The sequence below is a fragment of the Trachinotus anak genome, unplaced genomic scaffold, assembly GCF_046630095.1.
Source record: "Trachinotus anak isolate AG129_WGS33_773 ecotype Australia unplaced genomic scaffold, CSIRO_AGI_Tana_v1 ptg000007l, whole genome shotgun sequence".
Classification (NCBI taxonomy): domain Eukaryota; kingdom Metazoa; phylum Chordata; class Actinopteri; order Carangiformes; family Carangidae; genus Trachinotus; species Trachinotus anak.
The window spans coordinates 18794439-18813722 of record NW_027273858.1 but is presented as its reverse complement, the minus strand read 5'-3'; the positions used below and the strand labels follow the sequence as shown (position 1 = coordinate 18813722).

At 45.0% G+C, this 19284-nt stretch overlaps 1 protein-coding gene across 8 annotated transcripts in view; it reads right to left on the bottom strand.

Annotated features, from left to right (window-relative positions):
* Positions 1-19284, bottom strand: part of tacc2 (transforming, acidic coiled-coil containing protein 2) — a 50207-nt gene that overhangs the window by 29505 nt on the left and 1418 nt on the right. For 6 of the 8 annotated variants that reach the window (XR_011691444.1, XM_071481225.1, XM_071481221.1 and 3 more), the window contains exons 2-5: positions 12182-12429; positions 10942-11049; positions 2812-9165; positions 1037-1990 (exon numbers count right to left, since the gene is read on the bottom strand). Coding sequence is in view for 7 of the 8 variants with exons in the window: in XM_071481225.1 (XP_071337326.1) it covers positions 1037-1990; positions 2812-9165; positions 10942-11049; positions 12182-12429 (7664 nt within the window). In the remaining variant the exon portion in view is untranslated. Of the gene's footprint in view, positions 1-1036; positions 1991-2811; positions 9166-10941; positions 11050-12181; positions 12430-15011; positions 15488-16372; positions 16442-17231; positions 17323-19097; positions 19233-19284 lie in introns of those variants that run through there. The other 2 variants (XM_071481222.1, XM_071481226.1) reach the window with 2 other exon arrangements.

The following is a 19284-nucleotide window of genomic DNA, read 5'->3' as shown; positions in this document are numbered from 1 at the left end:
AGCAAACGGCAGGAGAGAGTCAGGAGCGACTCGCTGTACATTCACAACACATCCTTGGACACACAGTGAACACTCCAGTGACATATGAAGCTAAAATAATGACATACATGGAAAGTTAGTCTAGCTAGAGCTGTTAAAATGCTTAAATAAACACTGCAAGCCCACATGGAGGCTGAACTGAGCTGCACATTGCTTTACTATGTGTATTTAACTTAGTCAGGAGTTTTATCAACATGAAGGGTTCACTGCCATTAAATTATCCAGTGCAAATCTGTGAGACTCCTTCTTGTTCGGCCAATCAGACACCGTTAAACCGCTGCAGACAGCAGCAACCTACCAGACGCCCTCGAGGTGTCTGAAAGGCAAACAAAGCCACCAAGGGGACTCTCTAAGTGCATGGAAATCCATTTTAAATGTGTGTCAGGCAGGGCAGTGTGTGAACGGCTGAGCTGTAAAGCACATGCCCCCCCCCCAGCACCCCCCACCCCGGAGATTCCCCCTTTTACAAATAAATTCGCTGCAATAAAATGTCTCTGATGGATCACTGTAATGGAAATGTTATGATAGGTTTTAGGAAACTATCAGGTCTAAGAGGTCACATACACTTCATTCTGATGTCTGGTTTCCTGTTGGAAAACCAATCCGCCACCAAATTACCAGTCTCCCTGTAAACCTGTTGTTCTTAATGGTAAAAGGCTGTAATCCTTAGATTTTAATGGATTCAGGATTAAAAGGATGAGTTTTCTTAATCCAGACTCTGAGGGAGAACAGACCCTTAAAGGGAAACATTACTTCATCCACAAAGGTAAATCAGGCTTTCGCTGGAAACTGTAGTTATTGAGTCACAACCTTGACCATAAGATAATAACAAATGATTCGTCAGAGCACTGAGTGAAAGTTGGTCTTGTTTGCTGTTGTCATTATTTCACGGATCACGATTATGAAAAGAAGATTTTCCGATGTAAAGATTAACCAATCTCACTATCAAAGATTTTCATTGATTAGGTATCAATCTAATGATTTTATAGACACTCACCTACTGTCCTGTAGCTCCTCAGCAGGATCCTGGACTGTCTCTGTCACTGCAGTTTCATCAGCTGGCTCTTTAAACAGCTCCACAGGTGGGCTCTCTGCAGGTTTTTCCACCAGCACCTCACTGATCAGATTCTTCTCTGGTTCCAGGGGCTCTTTCGTCACCTTGGTTGGTTCTGGTTCTTCATTTTTGGTCGGTTCTGGGAGCTCTTCTGTGCTTTTTGCTGGTTCTAGGGTCTTAGCTGGCTCTTCTACTGTTTCTAAAGAAGTTTCTGGCTCCGCTTTAGCTTCTGGATATTCTCCTGGGGGCTCCTCTTCTTTCTTGGTTGGTTCTGGGAGCTCTTCTTCTGTGCTCTGTCTTGGTTCGGAAAGTTCTGCTGTCTTCTGCGTTGGTTCTGGGAGCTCTTCTTCTGTGCTCTGTGTTGGTTCGGAAAGTTCTGCTGTCTTCTGCGTTGGTTCTGGGAGCTCTTCTTCTGTGCTCTGTGTTGGTTCGGAAAGCTCTGCTGTCTTCTGCGTTGGTTCTGGGAGCTCTTCTTCTGTGCTCTGTGTTGGTTCGGAAAGTTCTGCTGTCTTCTGCGTTGGTTCTGGGAGCTCTTCTTCTGTGCTCTGTGTTGGTTCGGAAAGCTCTACTGTCTTCTGCGTTGGTTCTGGGAGCTCTTCTTCTGTGCTCTGTGTTGGTTCGGAAAGCTCTACTGTCTTCTGCGTTGGTTCTGGGAGCTCTTCTTCTGTGCTCTGTGTTGGTTCGGAAAGCTCCTCCTCCTGCTGTGTTGGTTCTGGAAGGTCTACTGACTTCTTTAAAGGTTCAGGAAGATCTAAAGGAAGGTTTAGAGGTGGGATCTCTGTTGTCTTGTCTTCTGCCTGCTCTGGTGGTGGGATCTCCTCCTGTGTCAGAGGAGCAACTATCTCCTCAGTCGGAGTTTGAAACTCTAGCTGAGGAGACTCCAGAGAGGGGAGGGCTCTGGAAAAACAATACGAGAGGAGGGGGTTGGGGGATTTGTTGTTTAGTTTACAGCATATGCACAATGAATGACTGACAAATGACAAATGTGTGTGTCTGTGTGGCTATGGTGGGTACATATAAGTAGGTACATGTGTGTGTGTTTGAGTTGTGGTTGCGTTGTGTTGAGCAGTGTGTTTTGTGTGTGAGAAAAGGCTCATTCTTGCCCTGGAGAGCAGGGACGATGTCACAGCTGATGTCATCCTTTCAATATAAAGGGCTGCATTACTTCCATTAGACCTCAACGGGCACAGCCATGTGACCCGAGCTCGAGTCAATACAAAGTGCAGCTCTGTGTTTACCTCATTCATATTCATTGTCACACAGCTCTCTGTAATATCACTCCAAAACAAGTCCTGAACATGGTGTTACTGGAATGCTACACTGACAAAAAAACAAAACAAAACAGTATAAACCATGAATACTAAATGAGTGGTAAATAGGTAAAAAAACTGCAGATTTACAACAAATTAAAATATTACTGAAAATTAAGATATTCATCGACACAATTCATTATCCCTTAGTCGTGGCTCTAACTGCTGTGGCTGGTGACACAAACTCAAAACAGGCTACACAAGTGCCTCTCTCTATGTGACGTACTATAAGCAGATGATATGTGACAGCACGCTAACACGCTACTTTGTGAAAAACATTAAGGGGGGGGGCATGATGACTCCACTGACCTTTTAGTCGCACATATGCAGGACATTTATTTACCATTAACTTAGTTTTATCACAGTGAAGTCATGTGTGTGTCTGAGCTGTTTGGCTCTTGTGTTTACCTTGAGGCCTCCATTGTGTGTAATTGTTCACCCTGTGAGTGGGACGCAGCGTCTTTTAGAGCTTTTATCCAGTTTGTTTCTGGCTCTGGGGCTTGAGCAGGACTCTCAGACACATCACCATCCTCTGTGTTCACAGGTGGTTGTTCAACAGGGGGGGTGCAGGCAGGAGCTGGAGGAAGTGGTTTCCCTTCACACAGGGAAGCAGCAACAATGGGGTTTACCACAATAACATCTAGGGGCTTTGACAGTGCCGCCTGATCAAGTGGCTTCTCTATCGATGCTGAATCTTCCAGGCTCTTTGACAAGTCAGCGACTGGGACTGTGATAACATCAGGAGTTATTCTGTCTGTTACATCACTGTCACTTTCTGTCGCCTTGGAGAGAGCAACAGTCGGCTCAGAGCTGCTGTGTGACACATCACTTTCACAGAGGTCTGAAGTGTTAACTGGACCTGAGCCACTGTCTTTAGCACTGACGGTTTGATTTCCAACGCCTTGCTTTTCTGTTGCTTCACTGTTTATCACTTTTATCTGACTTTGTCCCTTCCCATGGCTGCTAGCTTTCTCCTGGTCTAAAGCTGCTTTATCTCTCCTTGTGATCTCTTCTACATCAGAGCCTTTTATGGGTGTTTGAACTGCTGGGTCGCTTTGTGTGGCTGATGTTTTATTGGGGCTTTGTAGCTCAAGAGGCTCGCACACTGTATCCAAAATTTCACACTCCTCAGTTTCACTACTGTTGCTTTTCACAGCCAGGGCAGCACCAAAATCCTTTTCCACACTTTCTGGTTGCCCAACAGATTCTGGCAGGGCACTGGATATTTCTGTATGGATTTCTTCAGCCTGGTTTGCTCTTGGAGCAACTTCTGTATGAATGTCTTTACTATCTGTGCTGACCTTTGATGAGACAGAGATTTGGGAGGTTGAAGTCTCATGCTCCTGTGATGCCGACTCAACAGATGCAGCAGTGTTCGTTGACGTCTCGGTCTTTCCATGTTGGTCTTGACATGGAGCTGATAGATTGCTTTTTTGCTGACCTTTACCACTCATATCACTAACAAACTCACTGCCTGGCTTTAAATCTGCATCTGAACTGACAAACCCTACCTCAAGGCTTTTATTCTCACCCATCGCCTGTCCTTTCTCACCTTCATGAGAGCTAGTTGTAACTATCACTATGTCAGCTGAGGCATTTCTCTCAGCAGCCTTTCCACTCTCATTTAAATCATTGCCAGAGTGAGACGGCACATACACCCTGTCAGCCTCTTTTACAGCTCGTGCTCCCTCTCCCTCTCCTTTCTCCAGACCTATCACTTGTTCACTGCCTCCGCTGTCATCACATGTCAACTCACCCCTGCTTCCTGACTGACACATACTCGCAACAGAGCCGTCTTCTTCCTCTGCTACCCCTTTTACCCCTGGAACCAGTGCTTGGGTTTTTTCTACCTCCTCTAGACATCCACCTGACAGTTCCTCTGTGGGATGTCTGGATGCCAGACGCTGCTGCTGCTGCTGCTGCTGCTGCTGCTGCTGTTTCTCCTGTTGCTGAGCAAAACTGTTTGGATCCATTGTGGACAGCGATTGGCCGAGAGCTGCACTCAAATCTTGTGCCGTGTTGCTGTCAGAGCTGCGCTCCAGTGTTGCCGTTGGAGTTTGGCTCAAACTCTGATTATAAACAGTCTGAGGTTCACTACCAGACTCTACCTCAGTGAGTAGTGTGTCCTCAGATGACCCTGCAGGTCTGCTGGGAGATAAGGAGGAAGATTCTGTCTCACTTTTAGATGCAATCTCACTCTTCCTCTCTCCTTCCTCCTTTATATCCCTCATTGGTGATTCACTCATTTTAACTTTAAGTGTATGTGGTGGCTGCAATTGGTCTTCCGTCACCGTTGCATCTTCACCTTGTTTCTTGTCCTTTTCAATCTGCACAGGGGTCTGATCTCCTGCTTTGTGTTTCTCTTTCATATTGTCTTTTTTGATTTCATCATAAGCCTTATCACTAGGCAGGTCAGAGCTGAGTGGGCAGCTAACATTTACGAGCCCATCCCTAATGGATCCTTCACAAATAACAGGTTTAATGGCAATAGAGTCTGGCTCAGTTTGAGATGGAGAAATTACATTATCGGATTCATCCTTTGCCATTGCACCCACCGCACCGGGAGGCTGAATTGGAGAAGTTAGATTTTCTTCTTGTGAAAACGGAATATTTTCATTCTTAATTGCAGATTTCTCAAGCTCATTGACAGACTCCTTAGCATAATGTCTATCCTCCAGTTTAGGATCAGTCTCGTCTGCTTTAACACTGACATCAACGTGCTCCAGATCCTGTGCTGAAGACATTTGTGTCATTTCCCCGCTCTTGCTGTCATCCACCTCTCCGGAGACTTTGGTGCCGTCACCATCAGCACCGCGCTTATCTGTCTGCTCAGGAAGACAGACATCAGAGTCAGTAATGAACTCCAAATGACTCAACATTGGGCCAGGAGGCCGCAGTACAAAAGCAGGATTAATGGCACGTTGCTCGATAACAGGAATTGACTGGTCAGAGGCTGTCACTTCTGAAGTCACTGATTCACCCTCTGTCTGATCAGCAGCATGAATTGTGGACCCAGGCCCCTCACTAGCTCTCATGGGGTCTGTGCTAACTAATCCACAAGGAGGTGTTTTATCTAATTGGGTGTGAAGCTGATAGCTAGGGTCACCAGGCTCTGTCTGAAGAGAGGCTGTACAGGTCAAGTTGACAGGTTCAGGTTTTGAACTGAGGTCAAGGTCAGCAGAGAGCTGCTCAACAGGCAACTCAGTGTCATCACTTAAAGGTTCGCCGGTAACGTCATCAGCTGGAAGCACAGTGCGTGAAGAGAGAGGTTGTTGGTTACCTTCTTTTTCTTCAGGAATGACACTTATTAAAGGTGAATCCTGAGGCTGATCAGACTTGACTGAGTCTGTAGACACTGCATGGAACTCATTTGGCTCTTTCTCCTTTGACGAAGACAGATTTATGGGACCTTTCTCTGTTTCTGCCTCTTCTTGCTTTATCACCTTTGCTGACACCTGTTCAACTGTTACATGATCAGCCTCAGAGATGGCACTTCCTGCTGTTGGTAAAAGGTCAAAACATTCTTCATTACCAGTCTGATTCTTCTCTGCAGGACTTGGAAGCTGTTTCGTGCAGGTCTCGGTCACTGGCTGTAAATCCACAGTGTTCGTCCCCAAGTTGTCGTTACCTGATTGATCTATGGCAATGTTCTCCTTGGTATCCTCAGTCTCCAAATCTCCTCTCTCCGACTGGACATTTTTCTGTGGCTTTGGGAAGTCAGCTGGGCTCTGTTTTGCTGGTTCATCCTTGGTAGGAGCTGCATTCGTGAGGATTTCTGGCTTCTTCACGCTGAGGAAGTCTGGGAAGATGTAGCTGGCCTCAACAACAGGATGATGCAAACTCTCATGGACCGTCAGCGGAGGCAAAGAGGCACAGTCCATCGATGGCACCGACCTGCTCCTGAGATCCACAGAGGAACTGCCCTCTTGTTTCACAGTATCTGCAAAGTGAACTCTGTTTTTGCCTCCACTGCTGCCACATACATACACACCCACTCCAGACATAGTAGAGCTACCACTATTGCTCTGGGCCTGAGCTTGGACTTGGATCTCAGCTGCACTTTTGGCTGTCCTGGCTTCTGTTGTGCTACTTTCAGGCTGGACCTGTTGATTGTTGCTCGCTTGTCGCTCGACTGGGATTTGTTGCGAAGTAGTCAAAGGCTGAGGTTTGATTAAAGACAGCAAGGCTTGGCCGTAGTTTCTCTCTGTCTCTGTGATGGATGATTCTTCACTACCGTGTCCCAAAGACAGTGCCTCCTCTGAAATCAAATCCTTTTTTAAATCAGCCCTTACCCCTCCGTTTGTATTGCTGGAGCTCTGAGTGGGGAGAGGTGAAATTGCTGCGCCATGGTGCTCCTGGCAGGGGTGAGAGAGACGGTCCTGTTCAGTGCAGATGCTCTCAGTGATGGTAGCAATCGGCTCACTCCTGCTCTGTGACTTCAGCTGTGACTCGGCAACATCGGTGGGCGGACACGTCTCAGTCTCAGCTGATGACACCCCGCTAACAGAGCCTCCTGGCTGGCTGAATGAACTGTGTTCTCTAGCCAGCCTTCCTTTCTCTCCCACCTCCTCTCCTCCTCCTCCTCCTCCTCCTCCTCCCTCTCCTGCTTCCTCCAATCCCACAGCACTCTGAGCCTGACAATCAGGACCAGTGAGTAGCCCAAGGGGAGAAGTATTGATATAAGCTTCTAACCGGAGTGGCTCCTTTTCTCTGTCTCCCTCTTCAGCTGGTGGGATCTCTACGTTTGCACTGTGAACGGTTGTGTCTCTCTGTCCCCTCATTTCAGTCTCAGTTGCCGAGTTGTGTGGCATTTTGCTGCTGCAGCTTTTCTCAAATGCAGCCTGTCCCTCTTTGGCCGAGAATGCAAGTGGGCATTTTCCCTGTGAACAGATTAATGAGAGCCGAGTAGGGCTGTCCAGGAGTCCATCTCTCTCTCCGTCTGCAGAGCTGAGGCACTTGTCTATTCCTCCCGAACCCTTCTCTCCTGCTGCTTCCTCGCTCTCTTCAAATTCTACAGCAGCTACGCTCTTCAGTGAATCACACCTCACGCTTTCTCCCTCTCCATTGCTTTCTATCACTTCTGGCATCGTGGGTGTTGTCAGTGGCAACACAGCAACCACCACTGAAGCCTCTTCAAGGGCACTCTCCACGCAACTCTCTCCCACGCAAGTTTGGCCGTTGGAGAGTGGGCTCTGATTCTCCTCTGTGAGTATCGATGCCTCTGTGGTAACTATAGCCTCCTGTGTTTGTGCATCTGATCTCGTATCAGCAGAGGCAAGTGGATTGATAGCTGTAGTTTGGACACATGTGATAGGTGTATTTTGGTTGTTGATGACATCTCCGGTTGCATGTTGCTTCCGCTGTGGGTTCTCGTCCGAGCTCTGATTCGTGCCACATGGGGCGTCCATATGGTTGTGGTTATCTGACTGATGAGGCCCCTGTGTAGGAGCCTGGCTGGACGCAGGTGAACAGACAGAGGCAGTAAGATGATCCTGCCTGCTATGAGAGGATGAGAGTGGGGGGCTGGAGCTGGGCTTTCCCGTGGGACTCAGCTGTCCCTTGTAATCAAACCCATTATCAGGCTGTTCCCCACAAATCAAAGCTTGAGTGTCTGTTTGTGACGCTGATGGTACATTTGCCTCTGAATCTGCGTGAATGCCTGCATCTCTGAGTGACTCAGCCTGTAAATCACTTTCAGATTGTACTGCTGTCTTCTCTTTCTGTATAGCCTCTGCTCTCTTCTCCATCTTTTTCTTTTTCCTTTGTTTCTTTTTTTCTTTCTTCCTCATCTCTTTGTCCTGAACGGCCTGTCTGTCACTAGCTGAATTCGTCTCTTTGTCTGTTTTTGACTGATTCTCCTCAGCGTGTTTGCCTGTTTCTGTCTGTCTGTCTTCTGACTGCAGCTCTGATAATGCATCTTTATCCTTTATCTGTAGATTATTGCACCCTGATATTTCATTTACTGAATCATCTTTCTTTTCAGGTTCAGCTACACAAACAATACTGCACTCATCTCTGTAATTTTCTGTCTTTATGTCTGCAGTCTCTGTTATTGCCTCCCTGCCTTTGTCCCTAATCACTGTTTTACAATCTAGACTGCCGTGTTCCTCAGTGGCTGCATGAGATTCAGCATGTTTCTCTCTTAGATTGTGTCTCTGCTCGGTGAACGCGGAATCTTTTGGGGTTTCTTTAAGAGGATCTGACTTTGTTGCAGTTTCTAATTGTGTATGCGGGGGTGTCTCCTTCTGCTCATCTATCTCTGTCTCTTTTTCTGGCTTCATCTCTGGACAATCGTCCGAGCTCTGTGTTGCTTTTATTTCATTCTCCTTCCCCTGTGCTGCTCCGGCACTATTCTCATTTCCCAGTATGTAATTCCTGAAACTAAACACAAGTGTATCCTTCTGACTGTTTGCTGCCTCACTGTTTCCGTGTGTGCTCTTGTTTCCATGGCCCCCGTTGCTATGTCCTGGCTGGACTACGACTGGAGGCAGTGACAATGACTCACTGGACATATTAACCATCACATCCCCAGTTTTCTTCCCTGCATCATGAACCAACTCGTGTGTGGTGCTGTGGTTCTCTGTGGGAGTCAGTATGCCCAGTGAGGCCATTTGCTCTTCACATTCCTGGAAGGCCTCTTGGAGCTCCTGGTCTAAGAGGCGGAGTGGGGTAGGGGTCAGGGGTTGGACACCCGGGTAAGGTGTGGAAGTGGGCTGAGGCGAGGGCCGGGCATCTGTGAGAACTGGGTCACTGTCATGAGGCCTGAGACGGGGTAGGGTGACAGAGTTAAGGAGTTAGGCCTGGCAGGCAGACAGCTGGTCATTCCACGATGCCACAGAGCGCCGCTGTTGGCAGAGCAGAGGCCCATGCTCACACACTGCACTCAGCATGCCTATTCTGAGATGAGCATTCCCCCACAAGAAGTAATACCAGCTGTTTCTAGGCATATGGTTGTTAATGAATGTGTAAGTCTGTTCATACACACCAAAACACACGGTTTATTTAGGCATTACACTGCATACTGTAGCACCAGCCCATCTTTCCAGTGCAATGCAATTGTATACATTAACTCCCCAGCAACAAGCCTTCAAATATATAAGTTCCCTATTTTGATGTGACTGCCTGAATATCTGATTTTACCAAAAGCTTAACGATAAAAAATTGTTTGATTAAAATACACACCCACATACAGTATGTGCCTATTTTTCATGCTTTTTCAGTATGAACCAAATATGCTTGCTATGAAAACTCTTTATTCCTGTCAGCAATGCTGTCTTCTCTATCCAGATCACAGTAATTAACTCCCTTCAGGTTTTAATTCTAAAATAATCAGTCTACGTAGGATAGTGATTACTAAACTGAAATGGTGAACATTACATGAACTTTGTTGTATAACTAATCACAGCCATAAAATCCTTACACATGCTCATATACAGATGCTTCCTCATATATCAGAAATCAAAGCAGTGACATCACCCTGCACAACACTCCCCAAAGTGCACAGTTAGCTCATGATGTTAGAGTGCTTGGAATAAATGTCTTTAACAATCAGGCTAGTGTTTTAGCTTTCAGCTGAGTCACTGCTAAGCCATTAGCTTGCAGTACGGGGAAATGATGTGGGTGATCTTAACTTTTAAGTCCCATTAATTGTATAGATCCATCGTCATTATTTAGGCATATAACCTACACTCCTACTCCAGTCAGAGCTGGTATCTGGAAACCATATGGTCTTATCTGTTTTTCTAGCAACTACTAACAGCAACTACTACGAAAATTCATTAGTCATATTCAGAAGTCATTATTCATGTCCAGATGTAAACAAATAAGAAAAACATCTGTTTATAAGCATCACTGCATGTGATTGGTTAATGAAAACCTCACAAGCCTGTGAATCTTGGCACTCCCTACTAAAAGGTGGAGCAGTGAAACTGACTAAATTGTTGGCAGTTGGCAAGTTTTGTTATGCAATTGGTTACCTGTCATATCTACCTGAGGTGCTTGTATTGCATTTTAGGACTGTGTACATCCTGTTACTTTGCAGAATTTGGTTTAAAAAGCAATAATTTTTATCTTTGTTTATTTTTCCTTTCTGCAGGTTGAGAATTTTAATCTGTCCAATGAAAATTTTCACAGCATTTATTTAAAATGTATATTTCTACACAACAAGCAATAATAGTCACACTGCTGCAGTGAGTCAGGCTGTCAGAACAAATTAACCTCAGCACTCAGATAAAAGCAGAACACCAGGCAACACTTGCAACAGAGCATAAAGTAAATCTGCAGATAATTCACCCAAGCATGACCTAAGCAAAACAAATGGCCACAGCTCAAGCCAGGTCTGCTTAGACAGACAACACCCAAACCTATCCATACCCATCACACTCAAGTATAAGTTAGAAACACTCGATCACCCTGTCAGGTTTTTTTTCCACTCCATGCTTCCTGGGTTTCATTTTTATCGAGCAGTCTACTGCTGACCACACTCCCACAGCAGACACCCCACTAGCCCCCACCCACCATGCCGAGTCTACATGGTACCTTGTATCAAGGACCACCAGTGGTCCACTGACTTCCATGTGATGCTGCAGGCCCGCCAGCAGGGGGTTCACCTGCTCACATTTCCTCTCACCTGAGCTAGTCTGAGCTCTGCACACATTCACACATGATGCAACAAATCAATATCAGATTCACTTTCACCTTGACTGAGTTCTTTGTCCAAATCTGTTCCTTTACTGTCATGAATCAAGCAAAATAAATACACAATACATCATTATACAGTAATGTAATAATGATATGACACTTTAGTGATGGTGAACCTGCATTTTCCAGTGAAGGCTGATGTGTCTAATTACTACACAAAAATAAACATTAGGTATGATACAGTGCTAATTGTGATCAAAGTGAAGACTTTTGAATTCCAGTTGAAACTAAAGCTATAATCATATTGTAATTATGTATCCTGCAATTAATTGGCAACCTGTCCAGGGTCTTTCCATGCCTCTCACCCAGTGCATGCTGGGATAGGCTCCAGTCCCACTATGACCTTCAATGGGAACATAATATCTGGGAATGGGTCTGACTGACTTAAAGATTTCTGACACACTGTAAGTCTAAGGCTACATTTTCAAATCTTGAGAATTTCTCTATGACATTTATATTTTTTTACTGAATAGACAATAAAAGTTAGAGTTTAGTACTTAAAAAAAAGCAACAACCCCACAACTGTGATCACATTTTGATCTATATGTTGCTAACCTTTGACAGAAATATGTAATGTCACTTTTGATCAACTGAAGCCCACCCACTTTAAAACAGTCAGAAAGCGAGGACAAAATCGCAGACATGGGTATCTTTCATGAGACTGTGGGCGCATGTTGAACCTCACTGCTCATAATAAGAAGCTGATTGAGAACATTTGTTTTCAAGGCCTTTAAAACTAGTTTTGCTACAAAGTGACAGCAACTTTATTGTGTATCTACCATAGAGAATCCAAAAACACACACTGGTTTTACTCCCAGCTGTATGTTTTTTTTTTCAGGAAGTAGACAAGGAATGCAAACAACTCTAGTTGTTTAGATGATTCACACTTCCTCAGAACTGTAACAGTCACCAGAAGCCAAGCAGTAACTCATCTTTCTTCTTTCTGTGAGAGCAAGTCGTGGTTTTGTCTTGACATTATGAGAGAAATTGTAATAGTTGTTACCTACACAATTGTGTATGCTTACACGTGAGTGTGTGCGTGTGTGTGTGTGTGTGTGTGTTAAACCCCTAAACCTACCCTAGTGAGGACTCCCAGATGTTGAGCTCACTGCTGAAGTCTAGACTGGGCAGCAGGTCATGGGGAAACTCAAGCTCCTCCTTGTCCTCCTGGTCTCCAGCTGCACCTCTGCTCTCCTCCACTCCCGTGATGACTGGGACGTCTGGGAGCACCGGTTGAGATGGCAGAGTCTGCTGGCTGGTCGAGGCGTCAGAGCAGAGGAGCGGCCTGTTGTCCCGCTGGGTCAGACTCTCAGCGTGAGCTTCAGCCTGTGGGACGGTGAAACACAGTGAGCTTCATGCTGGAGCCTCTGCTTAGCTGTTCATGATAGAGTGTGTAGATAGAGTGTGTATTTAAACAAGTGTGAGCATGTTGCAGGCAAACATGGGAACACCGACAGATTTAAAGCTCAAAGCCAAAGATCATGAACAAATAACTCCACCCATGTGTTCAACTATTAAGCCAAGTATTGTTTGCATAGTAATAGAGAGCTCATATAGACTGGAGTGTGCCCCTTCCATCTGTGTCTCTCAACTTGTTTTTCTTATGCTGTTACTGATATTAAAGGGTTATTTCCAGCATATAGAATTTATGCCAGGCTCACTGCATTGATCTCCGCAGCTTTGTTTTGCACTCTATAGCATCACATAGCTATTAATCTGAAGGAAGAAAGCAGCTGATGGAATCAACTGTTTGGTCTCACCTTAGAAACACCTCACAAGGAAGTCTGCTATAATATGTACTCCCAGGGCGTCAAAACTTTTTTACCCAGCGAGTAAGAATAATCATTACAGACAAACCAGTCCTGCCAGACTGGGACAGGCATAATCAGACGTGGTTTAATAATTGTCTAGAGTAGATAATTTAGATGACATTTTCTGTCTTTAATTCTTTCCTTTATCTTGAGTAAATAATTAAGATGGCCCTTGAGCTCAGCCAGTCACTTTCCTAAAGAACACACACAAAACATGACTTCATCTGTCCTGAAATCTCATGATTTTCTTTCTGTTTGACTTTCAAGTAAACCGACAGAGTTTAGTCACAACACTTGGCGATGGCATCATGTTGCGGCAACACACAACATTCAACCTGCTATGTGGTGGAATTTCTCCCGCATACATCTGCCTCACTTAACAGAGGTGGAAAGTTTTCCCTTATTTCACTCTCACTCACTCACTCAGATATCAAGCTGAGGTGCGTTCAGGTGCAGGGAGACACATCTGCACGTGCAAGGACGCATGCAAACTTGCAGGCGTGACGCAGCCCTTTAACGTTCATTGCGTCAGAAAAAATGTGTGTATGAGCTGTTTCTTCCTGAGAGAGCCTGGGTTTAGTGAATCAGTACAAGAAGGATACAACAGGACTGTGCTGTCCATCAAGAGTCTGCTGAGATTCAGAATTGAATCCATTCATTCATTATTTATGAGCCAGTAGTAGACAGCATGGCTGCACACAAGCAGAGCTGACTGTCATGACGAGAGGATGTAAAAATGAAATCAATTCTTTAAAACACAAATATGTACATTTAGCTTTAACCTGTTATTTTTAACTCATTATTCTTACTTTAATGCAGCAAAACATTTCAACATTCAAGCCAAATTTGCATCAAACTGATGGAATAAAAAAAAAAACAAAACAATAAAATGTTGTACTCCTTTATGATGGATGACAAAGTGCCACCTCTTGCTCTAGTTTCACCTCGGTGGTGAACTTATTGGGCGCCGCTTAACATGTAAAGCTGTGCGTGTGTAACAGGAAGGCTCAGAGTCACTGGCTTCACCTGTGTCACCACAACAGAGAGCTTCCTTTGTGTGACACATTCAGTATAGATGGAGGCTCTCTGTGCTCATTCACAAACATGAACGTTGCTCACGCAAACACAAGACTAACAAAGACCTCACATCTTGGCTGTGCTCGGCCTTCCAGACTGATTTCACAAAAACATATGTGTAGCCTCCCTCTTCACATCTGTACAGCTCAAATCACATTAAGTTATTTTTGAAGACTCTATTTTAAACTACGCTGCTTTTCAAAAGAAACCTGGAGACACAATGGTTTGCAACAAAAAAAAAAACATGAAACATTTAAGAGCCACAGAGAGAAAAAAACTGAACCCAAAAAAACACTTCTGCAGGTAAGTGTCACTCTGAGTGACTGTGATCAGCCTCCTGCTCTTATTCTCTCTGTTTATTGTTACATAATCAGATGAAAACAGCCATGCGTGCAGGGTGAACGCAGCTCTATCATACGATGGTGCTATATGTTGACGTGTGTTGGGTTTCCTGTTTCCTGCCTGAACCCTCACCTTGTCAGAGTGAAGAGTGTAAATGTCAGAAAGCAAACAGACTAACCTCTTCACTGACATCCACTCAGAAAAGTTCACATCAGAGTGATGAAGAATAGGAAGCAGAGCGTTACCGGAGTTCACAGCTAACACTCATTCAACATATTATTGGCCCTTTAAAAGGTCATTAGCGGGGTCATTGTAAAACCATGTGGAAGCCAAGCGATGTGGAAAAGCTCAGGCCTTGTTTCAGTTGGTCTGACCCCCCTCATGTCTGTCATTAATTAACCCACAGGAACAAAACAGAAAGCAAACTGAGGTTGCCTGGAAACTGTCAGTGAGTAATACTTACTGTTAATTGAACGTGTCAGTATCCATGTGCTAACAAAGCTGTAATGCCTCACACATGACTGTTGTAAACAGACAGTGACAGTGTGAAGCAGGAACAGGCCCTCACATACACAGAAACATGAAACAGACTCCTCTCTCTCTATCCTGTGTAAAGATAAAACACATCCCTCACCGATTACAAGTTTCATCCCACCACCACCTCTGCGTTGCACTTACCCGGCAGCGTGCTCCTCTGTGCTGAAGGTGACTCTACAGTGCACTGCAGCTCCTCTGCTATCCTCCTACCTGGCTCAGAGTGCAGGCAGCCTCTGTGTTTTGAACGGGGCAGACGACGACACAAACATGCTGCAACACATGCTGCTGACGCTCCTCGTCCTCTCCTGTACTGACTCAGCTAAGTTCCTCCTCCTCCTCCTCCTCCTCCTCTCCACAGTCCTGTCCTGTCCTCTGCTGCTGCCGCTCCCCTGTTAAGTTTCCATTAACCTCTTCTGTTTTTGCTGTGTGTGTGTGTGGAGTCTAGAAACACTACACTACCACGCACTGACAAACACAGTGCTTGCTCCTGAGACTGACTGACTTGACTGGGCTGGCCACAGGGAAGTGCTGACAATTCTCCTCCCCCTCTCCTGTACACTCTTTCCACTCAGCTCTCTCGCTATCCCCTCCTCCTTCTTCTCTATCTCCCTTCCCTCTTTTCTTTCTTCAGTCCTTCCCTATCCACCTCTGCTCCAGCCCCCCCCCCTTCTCTTGCTGCTGTGCCTTTTGGCTGGTTGCACTGACTGACAGTGCCTCTGCAGGTGAATGCTGGGAATTAGGCCAAGGGTCGGGCCTGCAGTGACCCCCTCAGAGAGGATCAGGTTACACTCCAGAGGGCTTTGGTTACATGCACACACAGATACACAACATGCTCCTGCAACATTAAAGCCCCTTTCTAATCCAACTCTGACCTCTCTGTTGCTGAGGTGTGACATCGTTACTGTCTTCACCAGTATATCGTGGACAGCTCCACCACTCACCATTTAAACAGCCAGTTTTAATCTCAACTGGCTCTCAGGTTACACAAACATCATGTGGCTGATTTTCACCGGATATTAAAACATCCACATTATAAGTATTATCCTCTATGGATTTCTTATATTTATCTCCTCCTAAAAAAACCAACAGACATATTACAAATATGCAAAATACACAACCAGGCCATAAAACCAGAGAGTGGTAGCGAGAGTGTTGCAAGCATGAAGGATGCGTTTTCCAACGTCAGTCAGATCTGACATTTAACTGATGTTAAAGGGAATAAACATAAGCCACATCTAACTGCTCACCTGTACAGCCAAACAAATATCTTTCCTGACGTCTGCTCATGTTTTGACTGTGACTGGCTTTGTCCCCCTGCTGCAAATGTCTGTGCATTTTTTAAATATAAATTTAAAGAGATGTTTTCTGATTCAAAATACCAACAGCAAGCAGGGAGGAAACTTTGGTATTTTGATTGCAGTTTCATGTTTGCTGCAGATAGATGCATTAAATATCTCTCAAGCTTTCACACACTCTCTCTCACACACATGTACAGATTGTACCTGTAAGGAGTCATTTTGATTTTCCTGTGGTGGAAATAGAACAACATTTTCTGGAGCGCCCTCTTCTGGCTGTAATGGGGAATGACAGAGTTCAACAACAGATCTTTAAGGGTAGAAACCTTATTGTACCTATACCTGTCGTGGTATGCACTAATGAACTGAAAACAAATCACCATTGTATTATAAGGCAAAAGCAGCAATGTTAAACCTCACTCTGCAAACACACCCAATGAGCTCCAGCGTGCGTGGTCTTCAGAGGCTATAGCTCATGAGACAAATGTTTATGTTAATCCTATTAGGATAATCCTGAATTCCACTGCTGCAGTCCTGCAGTCACATGTGGAAATGACTGTTTTTCTATACCTGTCTTTTTTTGGAATTGCTGTTCAAAAAAAAAAAAAAATCAAACAAGTTAATTGCAGCAATACCTCTATATGCAAACTGGAGGTGTACACACTGGCCTTACAACCATTACAGGAATGATGGATTTTTTAAGCTGCAAGAAAGCAACTTCAGAAGTATCAGAGTGTGGAGCAGTAAACATAGATCATGGCACATCCTGTGAGTCATGGCGTAAATATGTAATGCTGAACTCCGCTATTCACAGGTCAACCAAAAAAGAGAACAAAGCATGTTATCTAAATGCTTATTAGACAAGCCTCAATTAAGCGTAGGAATGTACACAAAGTCTATGGTTCCCATGTGTTTTACTGAAGCCAGCAGTTTGTAATCATGCGAGTAAGTGTTAGTTTTGTTAGTCGTCCGTGCATGAAAGAGATCAAGGGATGTACAGCGTAGCAGCACAAGGGGGCCGCAAGTAGCAGTCCCAGCCATCCAGTACCAGCAAGCTTGGCCTTACCAACGCCTCGGTCGTGCTGGTCTCGTTCCCCATGGCTCAGCCACCTGCAGGGCCACAACTGCCCAAAGCAACGGCCCCTCACATCAGCTGGCTGAAAGACACCAGCACAGAAGGACCATCAGCATTCAGCCATCCCCGCTTTTCACAAAGAGAGACTGAGAGAGAGGGGCAGAGTGAATGGGGGAGCCGTGGTCCCTCAGTCGTCACAGACTCATGCTCCACAGGATTACGGGTCTTTGGTATGAGGTTGAACTCACAGGGAGAGAGAATGGTAAGCATGCGTGTTGTTTTAGAGATTAGGGACCTGTGAGGCAAGACCTCCCCCCCAGGACCAAAGTGCAGACTTTACCTCTGCTGAGGTGGGCTTAAAAGCAACAAAACAGCATCTTCACTGACAGAATAACTAACACAGTGGATTCTGCTGATTATTTTGATTAAACAAATACAAATCCTGCTGTAGCACACGCCCAGCAGCCCCTCTCTGGTCTAAAGGGCCTAGAATAGGAAAATCTATGATCACCATGTGATGTGACTGTAGCATACTGACACAGTGACTGCAGCCGGGTAATCCCGTCAAGTAATCCTTGTGGGGTAAATGACAGATTGTGGTATCTCTTGGCCTCGAGCAGTGTTCAGTCTGTCACTGAACACGAGGTACAATCCAGGCTATTAGAATTCATCCAATTCCGTCATCTCTCCAGAAAGATGTTGTCAAGTCATTTGAATTATTTGAAGAAAAGCTTTTATAAGCAGCTTTTATAACCCTACCCCTGATGGTCATCTTTCTTTCTCTCATGTGAGCGTTTGTTTGTTGAATGCAGTGCAGCTGAGCAGTAAGCATACAGCGCCATAGATAGGCTGTTTGTGCATTCCTCATATGACTGTAGGGACTGTGTTTAGTCAGAAAGTACTGACCTGAATATGTGAGACTTTATAAATAGAGATCTACCCGGTCCGCTGCTGTTAGACTTTATTCCAGTGTTGTGCACAATTTTCCATTCACATGAACAAATGCAGAGGCTGTATATTCCAGTTATGAACCATTAAACATTTTTTTTTTACTTTTTTAATTATGATCTTTGGATTGTGAGGATTTCCAGTGATAACGCCATGAGAAAACAAATATCTTCTTTTTCCTCTTATATTCTGCAGTGTGGTAGCTCGTCTCCTGTGCCTGCCTGCTTGCTATTTGTGTGAATGGGGTGTAATTTCAGCCTGCACACTGTGGACGAGTGTGCACTTTGACCGGCAGCGATGTGTCAGGGCTTTCTGGCAGCACCTAAAGCACTGGGGCAAATCATATGATTAGACTGTTGCCAGGTTTCTTCTCACCTCATCATCAGCACGTCCATCACTCAACATGATCCATCCTTTAAGCCCTTGGGGTTTGGATGAGCACTGTGTGTCTGTGCTCAGACACCTACAGGATGAGGTTACTGTTTCCTGCCCAGGATCTGACCCCTGCACTGGCAAGAAAACCCAGCAGGAACACAACCTCCAAACCACACCAAATGCTATATTTCTAATGTAAATTTTAATAGTATTAACGTAGTATGTCAGATAATATGAATGATATAATTCAACAGGTTCAGAGACAAAGGAAAGCAGGTGAATATACTGTGCAGTGGAGTCCACCTGGCCGAGGGAACTATAGTAAGTACACTGAAATCATCACACTTCATTAAAGCTAAATGTTAATAAAAGCAAAACAGTCACACAAATTTCAAGACAAGCTTCAACAGTCACCACCATTTACCCCTTTACCCTCTATTTTCACTCATTGTCTCTCCTCCAGCTGAAGGACGGCTACAAACCAAACAAATAATCCAAAATCTGTGCCAACGCTGCAGCTCATGAACTACTCACCACTGCAAACAAGAGACTTTTCCCCACAGAGTGTCTGCCTCAAGCTTTGGACAAACCCTCTCCAAACTGTTTACTGTCAGACTCAAGGCCAATGTTTGTGTCTGTCCTCTCTCTTCTGAGGAGCCCCAGTCTCTCTGTTGCTATTTTTGCAGTGCACGTTGAGTGGGAGGAGAGGACGGAGGGTGGA